We start from the raw sequence: 27652 nt of genomic DNA, 5'->3' as shown, positions 1-27652 counted from the left end.
TTGACATTAATAAATGTGCAGGTGATAGATTAGGACTAAAATGACAATATACACCCAAAGGGAACTTTAGTCGTGGCATCATGTTAATAATACAAATTAACACGATCAGAATACTGTTTATTAGTCTCCTAACTGTATATGATGATGTTAGACTAGATTATTGCTTACATTGGTCAACAAGACCATAGGTAGTCTACCGTTTGATGGATATAGAGATCATTTCATTTTATAAATTCACACAGCTAAAATATAGCTTATTAGTTCCGTTTTATTCGGAACGGGGGCGTCTCGATAGTCCGAAGGTTCATTGGTCCGAAGGTTCAATGGTCCAAAAAACGGAAACATTTTCATCGGTTTTTTAATCAAGGGTTCATTGGTCCGAAGGTTCTGTAGTGAACATTCTGACCAATGAACCTTAGGACTATTGAACCTTCGGACTATTGCTACGGCCCCTTCGGAACAATATGTCAGTTGTATTCGATGTTCATTTTCTCCTGATACGTTTGTGACTTGCGTGACATAAACCATAATAATTAAGCTGCCACCAGCAAGGTAACATTTGCCTGTAATAGAGGAGCTTTTACACTTAAAAATATTACAAGGTTCAGTTTTAATGGTTCACTTGCTGATTGGTTTGAAACTGATGTGAACCAGGCACGTACATCGAATTGATTTCATTTGATGTAGTGTAAACATGACATTCATGTCAGAAAAACGCTGATAGCATTATCATGTTTTTGGATCAAGTACATCAAAAGGGATGTGGAGTAGGCAGTTACGATGTCAACACATGTTTTCCTACAGCTTTTTTTGTTGTAATATCGAGGTATTTTTTTTCTGTCATTTACATAGTGCCAGGGTGAGTGAATTATCTTTATCAAGGTGGAATGTATGCATCTGAATTAAGCGGGCCATTGTGCCAGTCTGCTAATTTATAAATGAAAGGCTAATTTCAGAAACAAAGTACAATGTTCTATTCAGCTTGATGCATTCAGCATTCATCCACCTTGAAGTGGGATTAAAATTATTATTTTACTTTTGCAAATCAACCTAATGCAGTCATCTTGTTAAATGAAGTCATTCCTTTATTATATTTTAATAAGCATTGTAACACACATGCACACACAAATAACTTTCCTTAATAAAAAAGATGACACTGTAATTCATGACATTTAGAATTATTAGTTATTTAGCAAAAAATTGAATAGTGAACAAAACAAAAGAAAACAACAGCTAAGAATTATCATAAATTTTATTTCATTTTGAGCAATGCAAGCACAGCTTGCTGAAAAGTGACTACATGACATGTTACTAAGGTGCCATTTGATGGTGATTACAACAACAAAATACATGAACTTGAAATGACAACAACGTTACTGGGACACAACATTGACGATAGATAATGTACAATATATATGATTGTACTAGTAAACCAGTGATTAAAACATTGAAGAGTAAAAATTGGATTCGAGAACAATGGGTTTGGAATGAGTATGAAAATGTTACAAAGACAATATAACAACAATTCTAAGTCATTCTTTCGGTATATTTTTATGATTTTAATGGTGATAATCACTTACTTTGGAACAAAAAAAAAAAAAAAAATAGTGAAACAGCTACCAAGTACAATTTGCTCTTGTTTATTTTTATTTTTTGTTTCTAAGTAAGTTATTATCGTCACTAAAATCTTCAATAAATACAATTCCTAGGAACCATGAACAATCTTATTGAAAAAATTTTTCTATTACTTTAAGCACAACTAATTATAATACTTCTACAAAGCATGTGACTCTCAGGAAATGTCAGTGAAGAATCCACACTTCCACCAAATCACCTCAAACTGTCCACTACTTAAATATAAGTTGTAGCTAGCCAAACGCCAAATTTGAGAATTTTTTTTCTGACATCAGATCCATTGACAGTCAAACATGATGGATGAAAAAAATTAGAGGCCGTGCAATTAATCAGAGTTTTAGACTCATGGTAGAATTTGGTCGTTTAGCAATTGATTTTTTGAGTGCTTGAAACATTTCAAAGTAACAAGCCATTAAGTGCAGAGGGCGTAATGGTCTGTATGCTCTCTTAGGGGTTACTCAGTGTATTTGTTGCTTCAGGTACTACATCCTGAGCAATAACTGATACTTTATATCATAAAATTTGAAATAACTTAATGATTAATCTTTTACTCATGATGGGAGAATATGAAGTAATACAGAAATATTAGTGTATCAGTTAAGGGGTTTTGTGTAAAAGTAGTGTGGGGGCATTCTGCTTTTAAGCTTAAATTTTATGGAATGTTTCTGTTTTCTTTAATGGGTTGTGCATCGCTTAAGAATACACCGCTAATGACAGTTTCGCACGAAATCTGCCAATCATGAAGTGTTTGCTTTGTGCTTCAAGGAGTTTATGAGAGATAGCTTATGAGTTGAGGTGCTTGGCACTACTGAACTTCTCGGAGCAGCTTTCTCAAGAGATTTTAAGAATTTGATATTCTTTTCCAGCATAATAATTATTATGATTAAAATAATTGTGCTGCATTTTTACACATACCTCTAAGACATTTAGATATGAACATATTCACTTTGGCATCAGCAGGATTTTTGGCTATTATAACTTGTGAGAAAACATTTGGGATAGTAACACAGTATGACAAATAGGATAAACGTGAAACTATGATGACATTATGTGAGACATTTTTCCACAAGAATTGCACATAAAAAATTGTATGTTTGTTTACTATGTACATAGCTGTATCCAAGTAAACTTAGGAACTGGCATCCCTCCTGTTAATAAAATGTCAAAAAAAAAAAATAATAAATAAAATAAAATAAAATAAAAAATAAAATAAATAAATACATATATACACACTGTGACTCACAGCCACTTATTTCAGGAACTCTACTTTACAAAATGGCCCAGTTATCATTATCTTTTCCTCCTGTATTTTATGCCCTGGATCCACCAATAATGAATTCGTAATTATGATGCAGTTACAGATATTATGAAATATCACATATGCAATTATTTCCATGTCTGCTGTACTGAACTTGGGGACAAGGTGGATATGTATTCATCAGGCTGTAATCCCACTCAGAAAAATTCTTCATCCAAATAGACAGAATATCACGTTTGGATAATAATGTTAGACATTGATCAAACGTTTTAGGAAAAATATTTTTGATGGACTATGATTCATTTTCTGTATGTTTGTAAACAGCCTAGCATTTTCATGCAACAAAAGCCATATTTCTAACCAATTTGAAATTAGGAATTGAATATGCTTTTTGCAAAAAATTTCTTACTTTTTTTTTACTGTTGGGTAACTCTCTGTCCAGACTTGTAGAACTGATCCAATATATCTTTGTAGCGCTCTATAAAAGCAGCTTTATATTGTACCAGGTGGGTGTCTGAGATATGTGTATAGCAGTCCATGGAAGTCTCAAACTCAGTAGTACAGCTCCTGTAGTGATGTATGAGACCAACCTTATCACTCACAACCTCCACGTACTGTTTATGCAGCAATGGGCGGCTAACATGGTGAATTCCTAGCTCAAATATGCTGTCTCCTTTCACAAGTACTTTTTTCCGTAGACGGCTTAATTTGGCAACGCGCTTTGTGTTTTGGGTGTAAATAATGTCTGTGTTATAGGAATATCCCTTTGCTGGCAAGAAAAAAGCACTCTGGAAGCTGTATCCAACAACAGATGGCGTTGCAGGCAACTGTGACAGCATAGCATGCCAGTTTGAGGCGTTCCTCGGCACCAGTAACTCATCGAGATCATAAAAAGCTGTGTAGTTGAAATGAAACATGTTACGATACAAACAGTCATTGATTGTCAAAAGCTGCCCATAATACCACACCTCTTCCTCTTCAGACACAGGAATGTCCCACGGAACCACTTCGATTTTCCCCTGCTTCTCGTAAAAATCCAGAATTTTGTTCACAACTTTGGTGGTGTTGAAGTTGTAAAATGTTATGTGGTCTGCTCCCAGCAGCCTGTTCATCTCTATAAACTGAACCAGGCGATAGGGATTCACCTCGTCAAACAGAGGCGGAGTGCATACGCTAAAACTTCCTGAGGTTTGCTTGGATGTGATTGGAGAATAAACGGCCACTGTTGCAGATTGTTCTAGGGTGTGAGAAAAGCGCTTCCGTCTAAAAAGTTGAATGGAATGTGGTGTATCCTCTGTTGTTGCTATTGGAACCTGGCATGACAGAATCCAGCCGCCATATTGTTTCCCGTGATTTTCACACATTTGGTACATGATAACAGGGGACATATATTCAGTCAAGTTAGTTTTGCCTGCAACATGTTCAAAGTCTCTGTTTGATTTTGGAAAAAGGCAATAAAACTCTTTTCTAAAGAATGTGTACCGATGCATCATAGCAATTAACCGTACAAACTTTGTGTTATTCCTATCATCAAAGTAAGCCGAATACACGTAGCCATTGGGAATGTTTTGAAACCGCCATGATGGTTTCACTTTTCTCAACGTCCTCTCATCTGGGTCATATTTCTTCAAGTTCCGCTTTTGAGAAAAATGTTCCCTCGACTCCTTTGGAACATCCTTAACAATGTTCCCTGCTTCTTGAACCAGGCCTTTGTGGAATAGTAGAAGTAGGAGAAGGTAGGACAGCAAGAAAAATAGCAGCGACCGCTGTACAAGTATCCTCAGAGTCGCCATGGTTGGGCTTTCATGGTACCTTGAGCTCTGGCGGCCATTACTCTGTTCTATCTGTGTGGTAGGGTGCCTTCTGTATTACTGGGATATCATCAATTCTAATTATCTCTCTCTTCAAGCCTAAAATGGGAAATGTGATGATGTATTACTCTTATGGGAGTGATTTAGAAAGAAATTCTTGTATAATTAATTGGAGAGAGCGAGAGAAAGATAGTAAAACTGCACGATTAGGAAGGAAGGGTCAGTAGAATAATTAAATAACTGAAAGAAAAAATGATAGATAAGACATTGCCAAAAAAAGGTTTTTGTGGGCACAAATTTGCATGACAAACTCCATCCTCTATATTGTGCATACTCTTCCAATAACTTCCATCCAACACATTGTAGTCATTGTACTAGTCTATTACCAAGTAATCAGTAATTACAAGGAGCATTAGCCACCCATTAGGACACAGTGGGGTGGTGGAAAATATGTAATTTACATCATAACTGACTGTCTATTGCAGCCCAAATAACCAATTATTGTGATAATGCTGGAAAATACATCCTGAATGGCGCCTTGTTATTCATTGGTAGTTCACATGAGTACCAGTAATTTAAAGTTTGAAGAATTTGGTTTCGACTTTGTTTGTTTTTGTATTAACTTTCATAAAATAGTTTTATTATTGACTTCAGTGAATATTATTATATTAATTTCTTTCCTGTTTTAATATTGTCTTTATTTTATTTATTTATTTATTTATTTATTTATTTATTTATTTATTTGATGTGTGTTTTTGGACAGCATTCAAGACACAGTGACTGCCTCCAGTTACAGTTTTGAACACAGTCGATTGCAGAATAAAACTCTTCTAAATTCCTATTGATAGCATATTAAGCCTCATTTGCCGCAACAGCTAATGAAATCTGCCAAGGCCTCAGTCAGCCTTTAAAAATGGATTCATGTGTAAATGAATAGCATTGAATCTGTATCCATTTAATGCCATTAAAGACCAGCACGGACTTCACTCAAACAATGGTAACTGCAGATAGGAGAATTTGCTGCCAAATTCATTAACTAATGGATTACAAACTGCCTGTAAGGAGACTGTATGGAGACAAGGAGAATAAGCTGATATGTACGGGACTTTCCATTTTAACAGGACTTTTTGTCTGGAACTTTTTTCCTCTGTAACACATTTAGTATGTACTATAGAGATCTATTTCTACCATTAAAGTTTATCAGAGTTAATGTGGAGAAATTTTTTCCAATATATATATAAAAAAACTGTAAAATATAAAATTGGCCTGTAGCCAGCAATTTCAAAGTTGTGGATAGTTCTGTTTCTGAAAATGTGGATTAAACAATTATTGAGAAACTCATGTGTTTCAGTACTAAGATAGAACCTAAATCAAATTTTGATGAACAGTGTAATGATCTTTTCCTGGCCCTCTCCTACCCCACCCCAACCCACCCCACCCTACCCCACCCCACCCTTTCCTACCCCCCACCTACCAGCTTGAATTAATACAGCTATGAATGAATGTCATTATTGGAGTTAAAATATGTAAAAGTTATGCAGTGAGTGTTATAGATTTAAATAGCTATAAATATAATCTTTTCCTCAAAATACTCAAGGACAAGCAGTAGCTGCTGAAAACGTGCATTAATTGGCACGTCTGGTTACAGTTTGTTATACGTGTGTAACCACAATTACATGGGAGTAAACTCTAAATTGCTACAACTTGTCATTGTTTTCTTTGTCATTTACCCAGACAAACCCATGCAAAAGATGGCAGCCAACAAAAGGATCAGTATGCAATATTTATGCGCATCCATGTAACAATTAATTTAGCGTCCCCTGATATATGTTCAGTAGTACAAGGTGCATGCTTGTTTTTCTGCCCCCAGAGAACATTTATTGTTATCATCCTCATGTGATATCATTCATCATTGCATGGTTTGTTACAGTTATGATTACAGAATGGACTATTATCATTATGGGATGGAACATTATCATTATGGGATAGGTAATTAGTATGATGGGATGTGACAGTTATTGGAATGTCATATGGGCAAGTTGACTTATTTGTGACAGCTGACTGTTGTGAAGAATTTGTTTTTTCATTTCTGAAAATTATTTTAGTTTGCATCAGACAGTTAACAATTGTTACAGAATATTACTTCTTATGTGTTGATAAAATTGCTGTATTTACTAATGTTAACTATTTTTTTCAAACTGAGAGCACATTATGTATTTTGACAACTTGAGTGATGTAACAAAAGGAAAACTATTAAATTCAAAAAATGAAAATGAAAGTAAGTTTTAGCACACCATGCCAAAGCATTATTTATTTATTTTTAGGGAGGATTTTTTTATTACCAATTTTTGAAGTAAAAGTTGTACGATATGCACAATGCCTTTAGTTGCCACAAATTGCCCAATTTTACAATGCCTTCACAGTAGTTAACATTATGCATTGTCACATTATGTCAGGCAAGCAACAGCACTTTTCATCTGCTTTTAGCACGCAATATATTCATTTAGATACAAGACGCAAATTGGAAATCTAAAATGCAAAAATTCCCCCTCTTTTAGTTATTACCTTAATCATGAAAGCAGTCACTTTGAACTTGATGTATGACCTGGGTTTCCACAGTGCAATTTGGAGCCACACATGCAGCTAAAAGATGCATATTTTTTGTCTCTTTCACAGAGTAAAAAGATTATCTTGGCATTACCGCCTACTGTACGCCTGCAATTCTTTATTGATATATCCTTCCTCTTAAGTTGGTTACATTTAGCATCAAACTAAAGAGAGCTCTGTTCAGAGACAGATATTTCTTATTCGTACATGTATGTGTGTCCATTAAAGCTAATTAACTTGGTACTCTGGTTTCCTTACCAACGGACTTATCTCTGATAAAAGTCTGTAGAAACACATTTCCTCAGGAGGTGATGTGCACTTTAAATAGACAAGATTTGATTCATTAAATCATCTGGATCCAAATATTCTGTCTTTGATGTCAGTTTTTTTTTTTTTTGCCTTAATTGATAATACCAAGCATGACCACATCCATCATTGTGCTTTTAGAAGAAAGAAAGAGGAGAAGAAAAAAGAAACAAAATCTCTCTCTTTCTCTCTTTATAGTCGACTAAAACTTAGTACTGGGTCAGTTGAACTTTCAAGTTGATTTAGCCAGCTGCAGGCAGTTGATAATGTCCAGTCATCCGACACCACATCAATACCATAATTACCTGACTATTGTTGTAAGTGGTCCAGGTATCTGGAGGGTGACAAGAACATTTAAAGTGTCTAGCAGGTATCAGTATCAAGATTCACTAGGCAAGAGATTGCATTATAAAGTAAATGGGAAATATGAACAGTGATAGAAGGTGGGACCACCCAACATTCTTTATAGACTGAAGCTGAGGCACTCTCTCTCTCTCTCTCTCTCTCTCTCTCTCTCTCTCTCTGTGTTTGCGTGTATGTGTGTGTGTGGTAATAATACAGTCTATAATTACTTGTTATTGGTGTACAGTGTGTTGCAAAGGCAGGCCTGTAGCCAGGGGGTTCAGGATGTTCACACGCACTGTCCATTTTGCCAGGGAAAAGGTTCACTCTGGGTAAAATTGATATAGTCACATGACAATTTCATGGTAAAAGCCCCCCCCCCCCCCCCTTGAAACTGCTGGCATGAAGTGTCTGGAAGGCTGCAAGCAATTCTTTTAATGTCTGGTGACGGTTGGTGTTGATCACAAATGGACTTGGGAAGGACTGGACAACTGACCAGGTGTGTTACAGAACAGGACACTAATGGGCAACTGACCATTTCTGCCCAAGGATGTACTAGTAGTCTGATATTAGTGGCAGTGTAAGGAAATACCTGTCTGGATGCTGAATAGGAGGATAAGAAATGATGGTTAAACAGATATGCTGACAGGCAGACACACAGACAGACAGACAGACAGACACACAGACAGACTGCATCAGAACTGACTAAATTTTACAGGCTGCCCTCAGATGATTTCAGTACTGTAGCTCTGTAAGGCATATCCAAGGTTCACAGATTGGACCCCACGGATTTGCTTCATCTTCTGCATCTGACAGATATCTTGGAGAAGGGGTACTGTGGAAAGTATAGACGGGGTTTGAAAATCAATGGTTATCACCTAGCTGCATTTCCCCCCGAGAGAAAAATCCTGAATGTGCATGTAGTTTGGCTAGCACATGGGAATCGTTCATACGTCGCTCAGCAAGAGAAGACCCTCTGGACCTCCATTTCATCACTTCTGGAGGTTTTTCTTACTGTTTAATGGTCAGCAGGGGATTTGAACTTTGCTTTTTTTTTTTTTCGTTGCCTCTTGTTCAGTGTATATATAGACCTTGAAAAAATCTCCTCAGTGGGATTTCATAGGATATCCTAACATTAAGTCTCTAGATGCAGTATTATTTTTAAACAGCTGCGTAATTTTTTTTTTTCATCTTGAACTGTTTTAAAAGAAGAATTTATTTCCAATTTAGTCCATGGCAGAGTCATTTATTCTCTTACTTTTCACATATATTGAATTAATGTGGCAAAGAATGGAGATTTATTTGTGGCGTTATACAGAACAAATATCTGCACATTTTTCTCAAGTTTTATTTCCTCTAGCAGCAAATAAATGAATATTTATAACTTCGCCAAATGGGGCATTTCCATCTGGTTCTTATATTGTTTCCTAGTTAAATTCAAGACCAGTTCTAATTTATAATAAATCACTTTCCATTTCATAAAGTAAAATAGTTTTGTTTATGGTAAGTCTGGTGTGTGACGAATACATGATTTTAATATGAAAATAATTTTTTTAATAAATACCAGTTGAAATGCTTCTAGCTTTTCAGATACCAAAGGGTGTTTGGTATTTGTGCATCTACAAAATATGACTGATATATTTTCATGATACTCTCTAGAATGCTATTTATATAAAAATATAAAAAATTTGATATAAAAAGATTAAAATATGAAAATAGTTTCATAGTATAAAGTGTAATACTAAATTCTTATAGTCCTTGATAGAAGAACTCTGTAACAAGAGCTATTGCCAAGTTGCCTTTGTCATGTTGAGAACCATTTCTTACTATTATTATAATCATTCTTTTTACTATAAAATAATTACCAGTAGCAATCAGTTACATGCCCATACCTTTAAGTATTTTTCTCCTCCTGAAATCTTGCCCATATTTAAGGACAGTGGTTCAGTAAACATTCCAGTATGGCAAAGATTTGTGTATCACACCTGGACTGGTTGTGTTACACCGAATGACGGCAGCAATAACTTAACTGTTCCTACCTGTCACAAATAACTAAAGTTGTGTCAGTTACGATAACCGTGTATTTGTTGTGTCTGACATAGAGGCCGCACTGGAGGGAAGATATTGATATCATAACTGCCGTGGATTATCGTGATACCTGTAGTTTATTTGTTGAACGGTGGTGGATGCTGTGGAATTTTGTGATAAATGAATGAATATTTGTATTGAGATTGGGATTAATGAATTGGTGGATTTTCTGTTAGATTCAGGGTGACCTGGATTGTTGAAGATGGTGATGGGGAGGATAATTTTGAAGGGGGGGGGGTCTTTGATGGATGTGTAAAAAAAGAGATAATTATCAAAAAAAAAAATTAAGAGAAACAAGTAATATCAGAACCCCATTCCTGGTCTTAAATGTAGATAATGACCACTCCTGGCCATAGATGCAATTTAAGACCAAACAATTTGATTTATTCACCTAGGATTTTTTTCTTTAATGCCTTAAATTCAGCAGGCAGTCATTGACACCCCGTCTGGTCTGCCCAGTGTGACCATCGTATGCACCTAGTGGCGCCTCTCAGTTTATATGGCCCCTCACCTGGGAGAATGACTCACGGGGACATCTATGATTTAGACTGTGAAGTTTGTTTTTTAAAAAGCACCCTTCCAGAAAAGCGTTGAGATGATTGTGGAGAGGAGTTGACAGGGTTATCCCAATGTCTTTGTTCACATTTGATCTTTTTTTCACCTTTTTTTCACCTTTAGGTATTACACCTTTGTGTGGTTGTCAGATTTTAAGATTTACAGCAGTTATGGGAAAGTTTTGTTAATTTTTACTTCAACGGGGAATGATGAGAAAATGAAAAAAATATATATAAATAGATAAATGAATGAAAAAATAACTTGATTAAGAGATTTCTGAACAGATAAAATATTGTCAAGTAATCATTTAATCTGTTATTGATGAATTGATTGATAATAAAAAATAAAAAAATAATAAAAAATAAAAATGCATCATTTTTTACTTAAGATTTAACCATACACCTAATAAGGGCCTCTTCCCTTGTCCCATTTTATCTGCGACATGTATAATCCAACCAATATAAGTTGTTTGGCTGGCTTAAATACAATTTCCAGTCTGAGATAAGGAGATCTGTCCACTGTGATTGATGTAGATACACTTATCTGTTCTGTGTGATAAGAAAACCATTGGCCAAGATATTTTCTGTGTGTTTGTGCATAGACAGGAAATACAGATGTTTCTGTTGAGTTCAAAAGGATAACGTTTTAAGATTTGCTTTTGTGCAATTGAAAATTTGATTATCTGAATTGTTAACGAAAGGACAAAGATATATGTCTTGCCTATCGATGATTTTAATCTTATTAAAATAAGAACTAGACTTTTCCACTGTAGTGTAAGACATAAAACGTGAGTGAGATTAAAACTGCTAAAGGATTTTTTCAGGGTGTCCCTTTTCATGTAGAAAGATGAACAGAGTAAGTTTTGATTTAGATGTAAGCCTGTGAAATACTGAACTTTCACAAGAAGTCCAGATTTTAGCCATTAGCTTAATAACATAACCACATGAGAAGGTTAATATGTTCTTTGTGGTACAAACCACTTCACGTGAATTATTACTTCTCTTATAACTTTCTGTTTTAGTTTCTATTTAAGTTGTAATTCATCATGTAAGTTATTGACCAAAGTGATTTTCTTATATACAGAAGTTTACTTGTTTTTGTAGTTTTTTTTTCCTGATTTTATTAATACTGAAATATTGTACACCTGGCCTATAATTGAAATGTTGGATTTAGATTAAAATATTTGAACTCTGAACTTAATAATAATGATAACAAAAATATGGTCTTTGGTATGTCGGCATTATGTTGAGTCACCATGTACCATTTTAGAGCACATTTTTGTCATTATTTATAAGTGTATTGTTGGGACAAAGTTGCCTTTGATACTGACTCATTTGTTCATTTACCATGCTTAGTGCAGAATATTTGCTACATTATATCCATTTATAATAACAAAGTAGCTTTTTTGTTAAAAATCAATCTGTGTAAAATTGGGTGTGAATTCTGATCTAGCAAAATCAATTCCTATAAGTAATGGAATATCTCACCTGTCAATTTTTTAAAATCTTTGTTTATCCTCTAGTCTTTCTCTGTATATATAATCCAAACATTGCAAGCACATACACATGCCTGCATATGCATGCACAAACAGAAAATACTATATACATATATACCCACACATATGTGTACACACACTTTCGGTCCACATGTATAACTATGCACACACACACACACACACACACACACACACACGCATGCATGCATGCACGCACAAGCACATGCCCATGTGTAAACACACAAGTACACTAACACAAACCAAACAACTGTATCACATACCTCCATCATATCACATACCTCTGTACGTCCCACTTCAGTGTCCTGGCTCTATCTGAGCCAAGATACAGCAGTGGCAGAGATATAAATGTGATCAATTACTGACAATACAGAGCTAGGGCCTTGGGCTCTCTTGGCTCTCAACATGTTCTTGTCCTGTAGCAGAATAACTGACATGGCAATGCAATGCATGGAATTATGTACGAGTTATTACTATTACTGGACTGGTGGTGGCAGAGGTGGTTTGATGGGACTGTGGTGGGATGGCATGGTGGAATAAAGGGGGGGGGGGGGGGCAGGGGTGGATCTAGAGTTATTTTTTGACAGTCTTCCAATTTATCTTTGTTGATCCGTCCTCCATTTTTGACCGTCTTCCGACAGAAAAAATTAGATACCCGTCAATGTAAACTTGAAAATCTGACCGTCTTCCGGAAGACCCAGAAGACGCCCAAAATCCGCCCCTGGGGGGATATCACCAAGTGCCAATTTGATGGAACAAGTTTGATGACATAGTTGAAAGGACAAAATGACAGTATGAGTATTTTTGTTTTTATCATTTATTTATTTTTAGGAACAATCAGAACCCCCTAAATTTGTTATTCAACCTACTAAGCTGGCCTAATTTGTTAAAAAAAAAAGTCACAATCATATTGTTGGCATAATTTGATTCAGAGGCATTGAATTTTATAATCAATTTTTTCTTTCCAAAGTTAGGGAAGAGAAATAATAGTTGCAATTGTCAGAGACATAGGAACAAAGACTTAATGACTAAAAAATAAATAAACTGATATTTTGTGGAAATCTATCCAAAAATTGTAGATTAATTTGCTAATGCACAGAGAAAATGTGTGCTTCAGTGGACCAAAGCATGGCTATCAATATTCTTCCATCTCAATTACTGCTCCATCAAGGGACAGTTTTGACATGAATGATGGTTCACAGTGAAGAGTATGGTATTGGAATATTCTGAGGCATCATATGCTCTAGGGGGTTTTCAGAGAAGTGTCCAGAGCAAAGAGATGACCATGAGGGCTACTGAGGTCAGACAAGATGGATGCTGATGACCACTGTCCAGTTGTTATAATTAAGACCATAACATATTACGTAATTTTACATTTCAGTTACTTTGATTTCTGGTTCATGTTCATTGAACTCAAACAGTTGTTTTTGCAGTTAATTAGAAAAACATGAAATATGATAGTATTTTTGTACTTATTTTAAAATTACTATTTAATCTAACAGTGGAACGTACCTATCTTAGGGTCCTATTCACACCTAGCGGCATGCAGTTCATACCAGTAAGCTTTGAGACATTGACAACTTACAGTAGCTATTGAAATGAGTCCCCCGAGCAGAACCTGCTTGATCAACGTGGCCCATTAATTAACTAACTTAAACAGCAAGAAATGTACTTGTGTAAAGGAATATAATTAATATTTATTTTACAAGTTATTGGACACCTTAAAGCATACCAGTAAAGACTGTATCATTATAAAAGTAAACCTCTCACTGCTGAAAGGAGATAGAACCTACCAGACTCGTCCCTGGTCTGGGACGCCAATAGTCATATTAATCTCCCCACAATTTACCATATTATAGTGGCATTATCCTAATTTTTCAACTCTATAATTATCCAATCAAGAAAAAAACACACCAATCCTTTCATATAAATCACAATAATTGTGTCTTTAGATATATTGAATGAAGGTAGTTGACATAAATCAGTTGTGTGTTGGTGATTTCTGATGGTTTTATGGTAGATAGGATGAACTATGGTGTCAGAATTTTATGACAGTTATTCAGAAATGTTCTGTACCAGTGAATTATGATATGGGGTTGTTTCCAACAGGGGCTGGATCTGTAGCAGTAGTAATGGAGAGACTAGGGCAGGGGTTTCTCAGAGGGTAGATCTCTTATTGATTGGTAATTTCATTAAGGATGGAGGGATGGTTGAATGGATGACTGCGTTTGGTCATAGTGTATACTTGAGACCTTATGACCAATAATTAAACCAGCATCAGGGCAAGGGGGAGGAGGGCAAGAGGGTATGTTTTCACATGCATGCATACACACGAGTGCACACACACACACACACACACACACGATTATATGCCTGTGTGTCTAAGGTTTAGAATCGTACCTAAGTAACATAAGCTAAATACCACCAAAATGGTTTGATACATTGCCAACATAAGGGTTATTATTATTTTTTTAATAATGACAGTTACATCTCTCTGTCATAAGATCTGTAATTAAGGTCTCCCTATATAACACAGATACTATGATCTCTGTTGTCACCCCTACACCATGTGGTACAACCAGGAGCAGCCAGAGGGGGCTTAATAAGGCGGCGCTGTAACGTAGAATTCCAGCATGCAACATTGTAATAAACTGACATGTAGTTTGTGTGGACAGGTCAAGACATTGATGTTATATCTGGACTGACTTGATGATGTTGACTATCAGGATGCCTTGGCTTAATTTGTAAAGGTCAATATATAGAGAGAGTTTTTTTTTTTTTTTTTTTTTTTTTTTTTTTTTTTTTTTTGTGTGTGTGTGTGTGTGAAACAGGTGCAAGAAATGCTGGAAGTATTGGTGAAATGAAGAGTATATATTTTTACGTAGATGTAGTGGGAGAGTTCTAATAGCTTGTAGATATAACCAACCTGATTCCATCATACAAAACCAGGACTTAAAATAAACTAACTGTTTGTTAGTTCAAGCCAGAGATTTGTAAGCAAATTAAAATGACTTAAACTGCAATTTCGTAGTGAAATATTGTAATGTGTGCTCACAGTATAAACAACAAGTTCCCTCACCTTCCAGAATCCTGTTTAATTGGTACATTCTGTGCTTGTGCTTGTGCTTGCGGCAAGAATTTTTAAGATTGCACCATGAAACTATGGATTGACTTGTTCAATGACAGCAATCACAAACCTGCAGCTTGAAGGCACAAAAGGTAATTTTCATTTATGTACCCTGAAAACTGTTATTGACCAGCAACGTTAGGCCTTAAAATCAGCAATGTATATAAGTACCAGTTCTGTCTTCACAAAGGCTTATATGTTACTTAGTTATATTTTTTTTTTTGTGAATTTACCGTGTACACAATAAAAAGTAAACATCTGCAAATTTCCTGTTTGCATTGATTTTGTATTTGTATTGGCCACCCTGCACACATTAAGCTAACGTCATTTCTGAAACATTAAGCAATGGCAGGCTTTACTTTATTCAGTTTTCTGGAACAGGTTGTTTTTTATGTGAAGTGCGAAACAAGAGCTATTTTTTTAGATTGTTAAAAATAAAGGCGCGTGTAGAGGTAGGAGACCATCAGGGGATTAAGCAGCTTGCTTTTAAGTGGGTCAGCCATATTTGATCCGTGGACTAGTTGGTCTGTGGATCAGCTTGTTCTGAATGCTCTTCTACATGTATACAAACCAGTCTGTCCCATTATCAAAAGCCCAGTATTGACAACCTAATGGAATATGAACATCAGAATTATGGCCTGAATAATAAAGTTTTGTTTTCCTTATGTCATTGGAGAAGCCTTTGCAGGAAGACTGAGAGCAACGTGAATAGGATTATGTGACCAATCAAATACTGCAAGATCAAACAGGGAGAGAGTCTTTGAAGCGAATTAAATGGGCTTCATTCTGGGTTGTATTGAACCATTTAGACATCACTTTGTTGTAATATGTGAATTGTTTACGCTTTGGAAGAATTGAAGGAAAAAGGTTCTGCTTTCTGTTTCTGGCATCATTAGTGGGTTTTAACTGATTAGAAGGTCTTTAGACCACATAGCTAAATACTATTGACCAAGGCAACATACTGCTGAAAAAACAAAAAACTGTCCTGGCTTTGTTGTCATTCATTTTCTTGTTGATCTGTGTTTTTTTTTTTTTTTTTTTTTTTTTGTCTCCAACATACTCATATAATCATAAGCTTAATTCTCTGTATTCTAATTAACGCCAGTAGAAGGCGTGTCAGTCTGTTAATCTGATTACATTAAGCAGGAGTCACGTTTGAGTTAATATGCTCCAGCAATTTTATCTTAAGTCATTCTTAGCACCCCGGGCCCTTTCTTGCTGATCTGTATATATTCTGTGCCTGCTTCTGTTCCCATTGGCACTGATTTCACAGACAGCAATTTAAAAACCACTTGGTCCCGACAAAATTATCCCGGTTAGTAACAGAAAAACTGTGAAAAAGTCCACACACTTCTGTTTAATTTGATCTGGGAAGGATCACAGAGACCACCGTTACTCCCTTCAGAGGACAGAAATGGGCTGCCAAATCTATTTTTGTTCTCTGTAGGATATGTATGGGTGAATTGATTCTGAGGAAATCTGTCAACATAACCTCTCGAGAAGAACTTTATTTGGTTTAGACGTTTTAGTTTGTAAGATAGGTTAGAAACTAAAAGCTTTTGTGCATCGGTCATTTCTAATTTTGTTAACAATTTTTCATAACCTTTGCCTTTTTGGCACATGTACAAGATATCCCATGATGCATGTGTGTAGCCGAAAGAGAAAGAGAGAGAGAGAGAGAGAGAGAGAGAGAGAGAGAGAGAGAGCTTGCTAGCCATTATAAATAGACTGCTCAGTAATTTGCCAGTTTGTTAGATATTTGATAAAATGACCTCACCTTTACTGTAGTTATCAATATGGTGTTTCAGTTCCCAGATATCATAACAAGGCATATATGTATCTCAACATATTGATTTGGCACTATATATAGACAGGACTAAAACTACTTCTATTTATGCCTGTGTTACAAAAGTTTAATTCACAAATGCCATTGTTTCATAGCACTGAGATCTTATCAGCAAACTAATACACCAGATGACTGAGCTCTAATGGGATTAATGGGTCGGACCGTTGATAAATGGACCACTATATAAATGTTGATTTAGTTCAATCAAACCCTACAACTTTTCCTGTATAATTTGGTGATGTATTGATACTTAATGAGGAAGAAATGATCCTATTAATTGGGTTTGGTTTGCAACTTGGTCTAGATAGGAAATTGTTTTGATTTATCTTGGCTGAAAAATAATTCAGCACCAATATACTTCATGATTGGTTTTAATTGTGTTAACTTAAAGTTTTTTTTATTTTATTTTCTGTATATTTTTCAGGAAACAAATGAAAAAGAGAGAGGGAAAAAACATGTTTATTGTCATCCCCCCCCCAAAAAAATTTTTTTTTAATTAAAATAAATGTTAATACCAAGCAAACTTTTGAGTCACAGGCTATTTTGATGAATTCTTCACTGTTGCCATTCATTTATCTCACCTCATCAGACCAATTCGGAATCGGTCTAAGTGATAATGAATATTTTTTTTTTCAGTTACTAACTACATCACCTGACAATTTATCCATTCTTTATTAAAACCTCGTGGAATCCCTTTTAGCAACTTGATGATGACTAAGCCTTAAGTGCAACTGAAAGCCTTTAATCAGCTTAAAACCTGCCTTTTTTGTTAATAAAAGCTTTAGTACCTGTTAAACCTTAGGCACCTGTTTATTGGGTTGTATTGATAATACATTAATGGGTTCTTTTTATTTGTCTGTCTAGTGTTATAATGAGGTTCACCCTAATGTAATTTTTTTTTAACAGAAAGCATGAAAATGGTTTCCATGTTGGTTGTGTTAATGATATTTGGCAAAAATAAACAAAGAGAAAGAATATCTTCTGTTCTTCAGGCAAAATGAAGTATAGTGGGCCCCTCCTGCAGCTGATCGAGATGCTTTGTTTTACAAAATTACCTATCACTTAGAATGTGTTATTATTATCATACATAGTAATGACTGTGAGGGGCCTCCAAAGGGCCCTGCTGTGTATAATAGTTAATTATATCTCTACATATGTAACTGCATGCCAGGCTGTTTTTTCATGTTGTGGACATCTTGATTTACTCACAAAACAAGGCTTGAATGCCACCAAATCTGGAGGTTCTGCACCCAAGATGAATTTTACACTTGAATAAGTGTGTGAATTTCTATGAGTTTCTGTAATTTTTAGCTTACCCTTTTTATAACCTGATTTGCTTATCTAAAGAACTAGTTCTGTGCAAAAAATGAATAAATAAATAAATAAATAAATAAATAAATAAATAAATAAATAAATAAATAAATAAGTAAATTAATAAATAATAAAATAAAATAAAATAAAAAAAGAATAAAAATAATGAAAATTGTGTTTGATTAAGTTTTATAATTTTGTTCATATTTTTTATCTCAGTAGTTTTAATCTCACTTATCCAACTTACATATGACTAGATATTCTGTAACATAGCCAAGAAATAGTATAATTGTTAAGACGTCAAGTCATATTATGAAATTTTGAACATATATAGTAAAGGAGGCAATGTGACAAATGTTATGAGAGATTGAATTGGAGAAAAATTGAAAATTATAGAAGGAAATCTATACACATGCTGTAAAATACAATAAACGTGATACAGCAGTCTCTGTCAGGTTGACTCAAATCTCAGTCCAACCACACAGCCACTATAGAATATTTATGCTTTGTAAGAACATTCTAGAAAGAGGCAATTTGGGCAGAAAATCCCAGCTTTATGGATGATTAAGTTCATCGATCAGCCCAAGTCTCCTGCCAACCTGATATTTTAACTGTGCATTGACATTCTGAGGAATCTGTTGCAGACTTTGATGAACAGTCACATTCCAGGGAGCCATTTACAGAGAAACTGTGCCATTATCTGGAAATTTTTGTGTTTTGAGAGTATGTGTTTTTGTGTATGTAGTAGGGTCAGGGAAGAGAAATAGAGAGACAGAAGCCAAAGTGTAAAATGAATTAATTGACAAAATGTAAATTGTGGTTGGCTTTAAGAGGAGGATGTAAGCTATTTTTAAAAGTGAGGAGCTTCATTCCCAGTATCTGGGAATTTTGCTTGTTAGGGTTTGCTTTTTCTTCAATAAACATGAGTGTTCCCTAGCTTTAAATATTTAAACATTTTGACAATTTAGAGGCAGGTAATATGATACCATATGTTTTTTCATCAGATTTCAAGTGTCATCACATAACATATCTTAAATAGATAGGCTGTATCTTAAGCAGCACCTTTGTTAATCTTGTTTTTCTTTTCAATTTTTAAAGATTTTTTTAAATGAGTCTTAAGTTTCACACTAATCTGTGCAGGTGAAATGCAGGTATTAACATAATTGATATAATACTTACTGTTACATAGCAGCCTGATGAGGAAGAGCAACCAAAATAAGGTTCCATAAGACCCAAATCAACAGGAAAGCGCTGTTTTCTCTTGTCTTGTTCTTGTCACGAGGACAGTGGGTGACGTTTGTTATAGCTATAAGATGTAGAGTTGTAAAGCCTCATGCAATCTCTGGTGTCATATGCCACTAGCAAGTTAATTAAACAGTGGGTCATCAACCTGGGAATGAGGTTTTAGAGCACGTCTGAACACGGACACGTCCTCCGCTTGCCCTTAATGAGGCAAGGGAACAGTAGATCTTGATTACCTTCTTTTACGTCACATGGTCAATAGAAGCAGGTTTCTCCCCATGTCGTAGTGGCTCACTCCAGCTTTCAAGTATCCACTATAGCAGCGTAAGCCACTCTGTGTCATCAAATTTTAAATATGTCTCAGAAACATTCAAACACTCTCCCTGCTCACTTTTAATGAGGAAATCAGGTTGAAGCACCCCCTTTTGTACACAGTGCAAGCAAACGGGGTTCCTGAACAAACAACGCCCATAATAGCCAGTGTTGGTTTAAGGCTTTACCTGTTTATTGTCCTTTGTATACTGTAGCAGCCTAAGCCATAACACATATGATTGAGAAATATGGAGCCTCTTGAAAGGGATCAGGGGGGGAATTATTCCTTTTCTTTTTCTTTTCTTCAAAGGCGCAGTGGTGTGAATTATTAGAAACATGATTGCTACAGAGCCTCTTGTGGAAAAGTTTTGGTTTTGGTTGTATGTTGTATTATTATAGGTAGATAGCCTCTGGAACAGAGCAATTTTGATAGAACTTGCATAAAATCATGATTGCATTGTGACATACACTCTACAACCGTAGAGCCTCTAGTGTTTTTTTTACATGGGTTTCTGTTTGCTGCAAGCTGATATTTGTTAAGGGAGATGGATTGTTGCAATGGTTACCATAACTAATCTAAAAAGACTTGAAAAAAAAAAAAAAGAAAAAAAATAACGGAGTGAAAAAGTGAGAGAAAGTAAAAACATGGAACAAATATCAGTATTGATGGTCCTAACTAAGCTCAGAGTGTATTTTGTTCCATGTTTTGATGATATTGATGCAGTCTTTATTCTGTGAAGTGTGACTGTGTCTTCACAGTAGACAGATCAATTGCACCAACAGTATCGCTGAATCTACCTTTCACGGTGAAAGCCAAGCTCTCTGGGAAAGGAAATGTTAGCTGAATATAGTCAATATTTTTATATCATTAGCTTGGATTTCCTGGATTGAGGATTGAAGTATGGACAAGAAATCACGGTTTCCTTCACCGTGGAATATTCAAATGCCTACATTATATAAATGTAATTAATCGTGAGTGATATATTGGGCTTGAAATGAAGAGTTCTACTACGTGTGTGACATTGGGGGAAACTGGGTCTTTTTTTTTGCATAAAAAGAATGATTCATCTTTTCATTTCAGTTCTTTTTATGTGATATTCATTCAGACGCACACTGCAGAGAAATTAATTTGAACAAGAAAGAAAGAGGCTGATTGAAAGTATGCAGAATAAAGATCTGTGAATAATCCCGAAAACTAGGTAATAAGGTATATACTAAGCAGAGGACATTATGATGAGAATTTTAGTTTTCATAAAACTTGTCCAAGCTGCCTATCAATATTCTGTAATCAGTACCCTGAATTTCTGAGAAAACTGGAAATTAATCTCTACAATAAAAAACCCAGAAATGGCAAATTAATACATGTTGATTGTAGAAGTGTGTTTTAAGTGTTCTCTGAAACTCAAAGTAACAGACAGAGGTGAAAATCTTCCCAATTTATCTGAAAATCCAGATATTTGGGCATTGTATATATGCCCCCCCTTCCCCTTTCCCCATCTAGAGATCCACACCTCCACTTGCATTTTTAGACTTTTTTGAGAGGCCCACTTTCATCTCTGAGCAATCCGTCTCCCAGATCTAATCTCTGATGTCCAAACATGGCAATTGCAGGACTGGTGCAGTGTTGACTCTGTGTTATCTCATCCGTTCCACCCCATCATCTGCCTCAGTTCACACCATTACTTCTAGCAATATTGACACACCAGAGAACACAGACCTGTGGTCAGTATAGTGGCCAGGTGAAATATTGATACTCAGGGCTTGGATAAACACAGGACAATTAGGGGGCGGAGTATTGACAGGGATGGTAGAACATTGACAGGTGTTTACCAACTGCCCTAGGGTTCTTAGTCCAAGGTTTTAATGGTCACAGAAAAAGAAAACATGAATAAAAGTTTTAATTATTTTATTTATTTATTTATTTATTTGGAATTAATTTACGGTTGTCTCTAGATTCAGTGGCCATAATATTATTCTGATTAACAACAACCTAAGATCTAATATCCGTTTATTAGATCTTAGCAACAACATTGGTGAAATAATTTCTGTTATTTCGTAGCGATAATTTTGATTCAGCACAGAACATACTTGGTTGGGTATAAAAAAATCATTGACAGACACTGTAAAATCATAGCTGATATCTGTGTCCTTGTGAAAGATGGAAGCCAATATTTGAAAGATATCTTTGTAGAGACTGGGGAAGTATTGACAGGCAGTGTTTGATTATAAGTTAACTCAGGTGGAAAAGTTCTCACATTACCCTGAGATATACGTGCTTGATACTTCCCCAGTTAGATATGAAATTTGACTTTCAAGATGTCTGTATGAAATCATATATCACTGATACATTATATTATATTGCTATGGAGATTGCTACATGCCAGAAAATTGTTTGTTGTTAAGCAGTTTGATGGAACTGCTTTGGTTATCATTTTATTCATATTATTTGATTTTTTCAGTGATTGAAATCAATCTTCTCACCCAATTTGAGTGAAATTCTGCACCCTTTTATCCAGTCCATTTTTTGCCCGTACTCACCACGAGCATATTAATATGAACTGTCCTTTTCCACAGACAGGGATATTAACATTACCTCAGGTGATTTATGTCTTTTGTCATTAACAAAGGCACAGGTGGTTAAAGTCACAGGGATGCCAAGACAGGATCACATATCTCACCTCCACAATATAGGCACAGATAGCCGCAAGGGAGGTGGATTTCAGTAAGGAAATGTCGATACTGTCAACAAATCAAAGTCATATTTGTAAAGGGCTTTTTGCTTTGATCCTGACTTCAATGTATGAAAATAATTCACACACTAAGGGTAATAATAATAATAATAATAATAATAATAATAATAATAATAATAATAATAATAGTTAAAGATTGGTGTCTAGTATAGAAACCGTTTCAGACCTTCTGTCATCAAAAATGTTTATTGCATATTAAAAACCTATTAAAATTTCAAAAAGGGTCAAGACCACATGATTGTGATTGACAACTGCAAAAAAAATCTCAGACAAGTAATGATCCAATTATTCTTATATAATAGTACAGTCAACCCTTGCTGTTTGTAAACACACTGTATGCTGAAACAAGTGCTGTTTGCCAAACAGTGGAGGTCAGCAACTGGCCACAAAACATATCTGTTGTCTTTGAATTATGGAGCAAATTTGCTTCACGCGATAAATACATCAGTCATGTACATTTGCAATAGGCTGCAGAAACTCAATTACGTAGACAGGGCTTGATATTGAGAAACTGCAGCAATTTGTAGTTGCACATGGAGTAACAGAAATGGTGTAGTTAACTAAATGGCCCCTGGGCTTAGAACAAGATTGCATAACCACCCTTGTCCTTCCTGTATACACAGTAAACCAATTATTTTGGCAATATTGTCATTGATCTGTGAAGAAAACCATGCAATTGGAGGCAATTAACATTGTATGGATGTCTAAGGATATATGAGATTGCTTGTTTCATTGGTTCAGGATCAGATGAGGTTGGTACTTTGTATCTGTTACTGCTGCAGTAGTGACATTGATTGAGATATAGGGGATGTGGTATTGCTGCAGTGACTGATTGTTACATTGTTTCAGAACCAGGCTGCGTGGCAACATTGTATCAGATTGTATCATTATGAAATTGTATAATCAACAGATTGATTTGTAACTTTGTTACAAATTGTATCATAATGTAATTGTTTTATTTGTTTTTTTCACACATTATTAATCATAGCATGGATTGAGACTGAAAAAATAAAAACGTGTTACATTTTAGCAAAAAAGAAAAAAAAATTGATTTATCTGTTTTGTCCCAGCACAAATTGTATCTCATCTATCACTGGTAGAATATGTAACAGTTAACTGTGTATAACGTCTGTTATACTCTGAAATCATTAGGGAACTGATTAGACTGTGATATATTAGTGAGGTTTGCCAAGTATTGAGGAGACTGGAGGAGGCTGATTTCACATGACCCTCCACCTTGCCACCTGCGCTGCCCCTGCCTGAGCTAAAGCTTAACACTTGTCTCAGCCCTGAAAAACAATACCAGCCAATTGTTTTGATGAGAACAGTGTGGTTGGGGATGTGTTTTCTACATCCATTGTGCAAAAAAAAAAAAAAAAAAAAAAAAAAAGAAAGATGTAGTTAACTGAATGTAATAATATGAATAAAAGTATGCAGGCTAATATATTGGGATATGAAAGGCCTTAAGTTGATGTAAAAAAATGCAAACTTAATTCAGTTACAGATGCCTGAAAAGTTACAAATGCATCGAACCAGAGCACCAGAATACCATTGAATATATATATTTAATATCAACTAATATATTATCTGCACAGAAACATAAACCATACATAACTTAAGTACAGGTATAGATAAGTGAACATGGCTGTATATACTGTATGTGCACTGTATAGTTATCAGATTGAAGCTAAATATACATGATCAGCGAACAATTTGTACTCTGTACTGACATACTTAATATACATAGTTTGTCACTGAAGCCCCAAACCAAAAAACAAACAAAAAACAAACAAACAAACAAACAAAAAATAAAACTACAAATATCAAGTAAATGAATAATATATTTGACAAAGTCTCTGAAAAAAAAGAAGATAAAAACAAACTAATTTGATATAGTTACTTACAAGCTCACTTGTGTTGTGTACTGAAAAATCTTGACCATCTTTGAGGTAGTAGTATTCCCAGTATTTCACATCAGGTGTGAAGATTAGCCAGCATAAAGCGTATATACTCTCTTATTATACCCATCTGTCCCGCGCAATAAAACACTGGCAGTTGACGGAGGTGTTTAATCAGATTGAAGTGATGAAAGGAATTCTGGGATAAAGCACAGGAGAGTTTAATAATAGGCCCAAGCTCTCTCTCGATCTCTCTCCATAGGGCAGCAGCTGCCTAGGGAAGTGTGTGTGTGTGTGTGTGTGATTAATTTTTTTCAGAGTGGAGAGACTAAATACATTAATTGTCACAAAGTTGTACTCTTCCAGTATTTTTTATTATTTTTTTTTTTTGGGGGGGGGGGTGTAGCTTAAAATAATAAGTAAGTTTAAGACAAAAGTACTACATTGTATATTATTCAAAAAAAAAAAAAAAAAAACAATAAATGGTCATGAGGACTGGTTTTTACCAAGCAATCACAACTATGAATCTCCTTGAATATTTTAGGTGTTATTTTAACTAACACATCTTAATGAAAGTTTTACTGATTGGTCCTTCTCCAGTTTGGACATTCAGTCCAGTTTCTGTAAAAAAAATAAGTACATGGAGTTAAAATAAATACCCCCTAATTAGTGATCTGTTATCCAAGGCCTGACAGCTGTGTTTGTGTAGGGAGGGTGGAAGTACTTGGATTACAACTGGACAGAAGTTAAATTTAACATGCAATATGGTGCTGCCTGCAAATCAACAGCTGTACATGGTGTGATGGCATCATTAAGATGTAATGCAATCTACTGTTAGCTACCTACAGTGATAAATTAGTTTTTCTGTAGTAATGAGGGTTGAAAGCTATACAGTGTGTATAAGGGTTTTATATATTTCTTCATCTGAAATGATAATTACTACTGACATTTTCTGTGAAAAAGTCATTTAGGATATACGTCTACACTTGGCGTTGATGTGTTGTGAAAATGTTTGTTGTAGCAGAATAGGTTTTAAAATACATTTGCGCACTTTTCTGTAATAAAATCTGAAAATCTCTTTTTTATGCACGTGGTGAGTGAACTTTAGGTGTGATTTTTATACATACACACACAAAAAAAAAACACTTATTGTCTTAAAATACAAAAATGGTTCATTAAAAAAAGATTTGTTGGTACTTGACAAATGTTTGATCAAGAATACTACTAAGGTATTATTCACATTAAATTTAAGATGAATGGCAGTTTGGTCGGGTCTTCAATTTCCTATTGTAAATAAAGTAACAAATACTATCCCAAATGGCTTAGATATTCATTAAATATAACACACAACGCTAACAAAAGATGTTTTACATTTAGCTAAATAGTGTACTTGACTAAGTGTTTTAGACAGTGGCAGCTAGTTAGTGGAGAAAGATACTGAAATAATTCCATCCTTCTCTCGCTTTTTCTTCCTCTCCGTTCTCTCCGTGGGTGGTCTTGCTTACCTTGTGCCCGTGATTGACAGGTAGGTTATTAAAAGTTGACTCTGAGTGGGATATATGTCAGGAGAGAAAAATCACACCTTTGTGTATCAGTTAAGATGATGTAGCTTATAGTGCAAAGAAATTTAAAACCTTGGGGCACTTTTGGGGAAAAAAATTTGCAGTAAGTTGCTGAAGTATGCTGACATAGAAAATGAAACATTCCACACTGCTGGCTTGTAGAGTGCGAAAATTGGTTGGAATGAAAAATTCCCATAACTTTCCCATTTTTGAAGTCTCCTGAGGTACGTGTCAACACCCGGCAAGGCAATATCTATTTTTTTGTCTTATTTTAGAATTCAGTAAGGGTTATGTATTGATGCTAGAAGGGATAAAATCAAAGGAGAGATGACTCTTGGTGTGGATTTATAAATTTCTCTTTGTGAAGGCAAGATTTTCTGAATTCAAAATGCTCTAAATGGAAGAAGCTACTTGTACAGAAGAATGAAGAAAAATTCTGTTACAAAATGATCTTTAGTGTTTTTTTAATAGAAGTTTGAATAAGAAATGCCCAGTCCCAAAGCAATAAATATGCTTCAGTTTGATTGTCACTTTGAATGATTTTACAGTCAGAAAATCTCTTAATGTAACATTTGCCTCCACTTACTAACAAGTGAATTACACCAAAGTCTAACCAAGTCATGACCTAAAAGAATTCAGTCCTAAATATTTTGAAGAGAATTACTTGATTTTTAATTGAACCCATTTGATTAAACTTGTATCCATAATTCAAATTGGACTGCTAAGAAAGACAATGTGAAATAAGCCTTAAGTGTGTTTAGTTGTTCCATCTGCAGGCTATAGGACATTCACATGAAAATATCCATGACAGGAAATCCCGCACATGATTAAGTGACATTTTTGTTTCCTGCCTAAAAGACATAACAGGTGGTCAGTGTGTTTTAATGTAATTTGACAATATACAGAATTGGAACGCAAGAATAAATCACTTTTTTTTTTTTTTTGGGGGGGGGGGGGGGATATGCACATGCATGTGCGTAGGTATAGAATTTTTATGGATATATATAACCATAGATCTTATTGATATGCTTTTTGCTTTTTTTTTTATCAAAATTAATTCAGTAAACAGAGATAATTTGAGTTGAAAGGTTGATTAATGCAATTTGTGTGAAATCCTTTGTTTCAGCAGTCTCATTCATTACAAGTATTTTTAAGATAAAATATAATAGTCTGTTTGAAGCTTTATCTGTTAAGTTAGCATTATGAGTCCAATTGACCCATGAAATAACTAAAAAAAAAATGACCTTACATTTTGGTTGACTGTCAAATTATAATCTATTGGCTGCACTAAATGACTTCATCAATACCAGGTTTATCCATCACTTAATGAAAGTAGGGAGATAAATAAACTTACGCTCAATTGAACATTGCTTAATGATCTTTGCCCTCTGGTCTGATGGTTTCTCAATCCCTCGTGAGTTTAATGTACTAAGTGACATCAGTGGTCATGATAATGAAGGTCATTTTAAATAATTATAATAATAAAGAT

At 35.0% G+C, this 27652-nt stretch overlaps 2 protein-coding genes across 6 annotated transcripts in view; one reads left to right on the top strand and one right to left on the bottom strand.

The window, feature by feature from the left end:
* The window catches only part of LOC106177186 (propionyl-CoA carboxylase beta chain, mitochondrial), a 39752-nt gene that overhangs the window by 4589 nt on the left and 7511 nt on the right, over positions 1-27652 (top strand). The gene's annotated exons all lie outside the window — the stretch shown is intronic.
* On the bottom strand, positions 1235-24771 carry LOC106177187 (beta-1,4-galactosyltransferase galt-1). Of its 5 annotated transcripts, none has more exons than XM_086997813.1 (2): positions 24608-24771; positions 1235-4803 (listed from the first exon to the last, which is right to left on the bottom strand). In XM_086997813.1, exon 2 carries the CDS (start codon positions 4684-4686, stop codon positions 3310-3312), a length of 1377 nt encoding a protein of 458 aa, XP_086853939.1. In that variant the 5' UTR covers positions 4687-4803; positions 24608-24771; the 3' UTR covers positions 1235-3309. The 5 variants fall into 5 exon arrangements, with proteins under 5 accessions (XP_086853939.1, XP_013415345.2, XP_013415346.2 ...); XM_013559891.3 differs by lacking the exon at positions 24608-24771 and adding an exon at positions 19579-20076; XM_013559892.3 differs by lacking the exon at positions 24608-24771 and adding an exon at positions 12397-12534.

This window comes from Lingula anatina, chromosome 10, assembly GCF_051362555.1.
Source record: "Lingula anatina isolate TDL-2025a chromosome 10, LinAna3.0, whole genome shotgun sequence".
Classification (NCBI taxonomy): domain Eukaryota; kingdom Metazoa; phylum Brachiopoda; class Lingulata; order Lingulida; family Lingulidae; genus Lingula; species Lingula anatina.
This window is presented reverse-complemented; position numbering and strand designations above follow the sequence as displayed.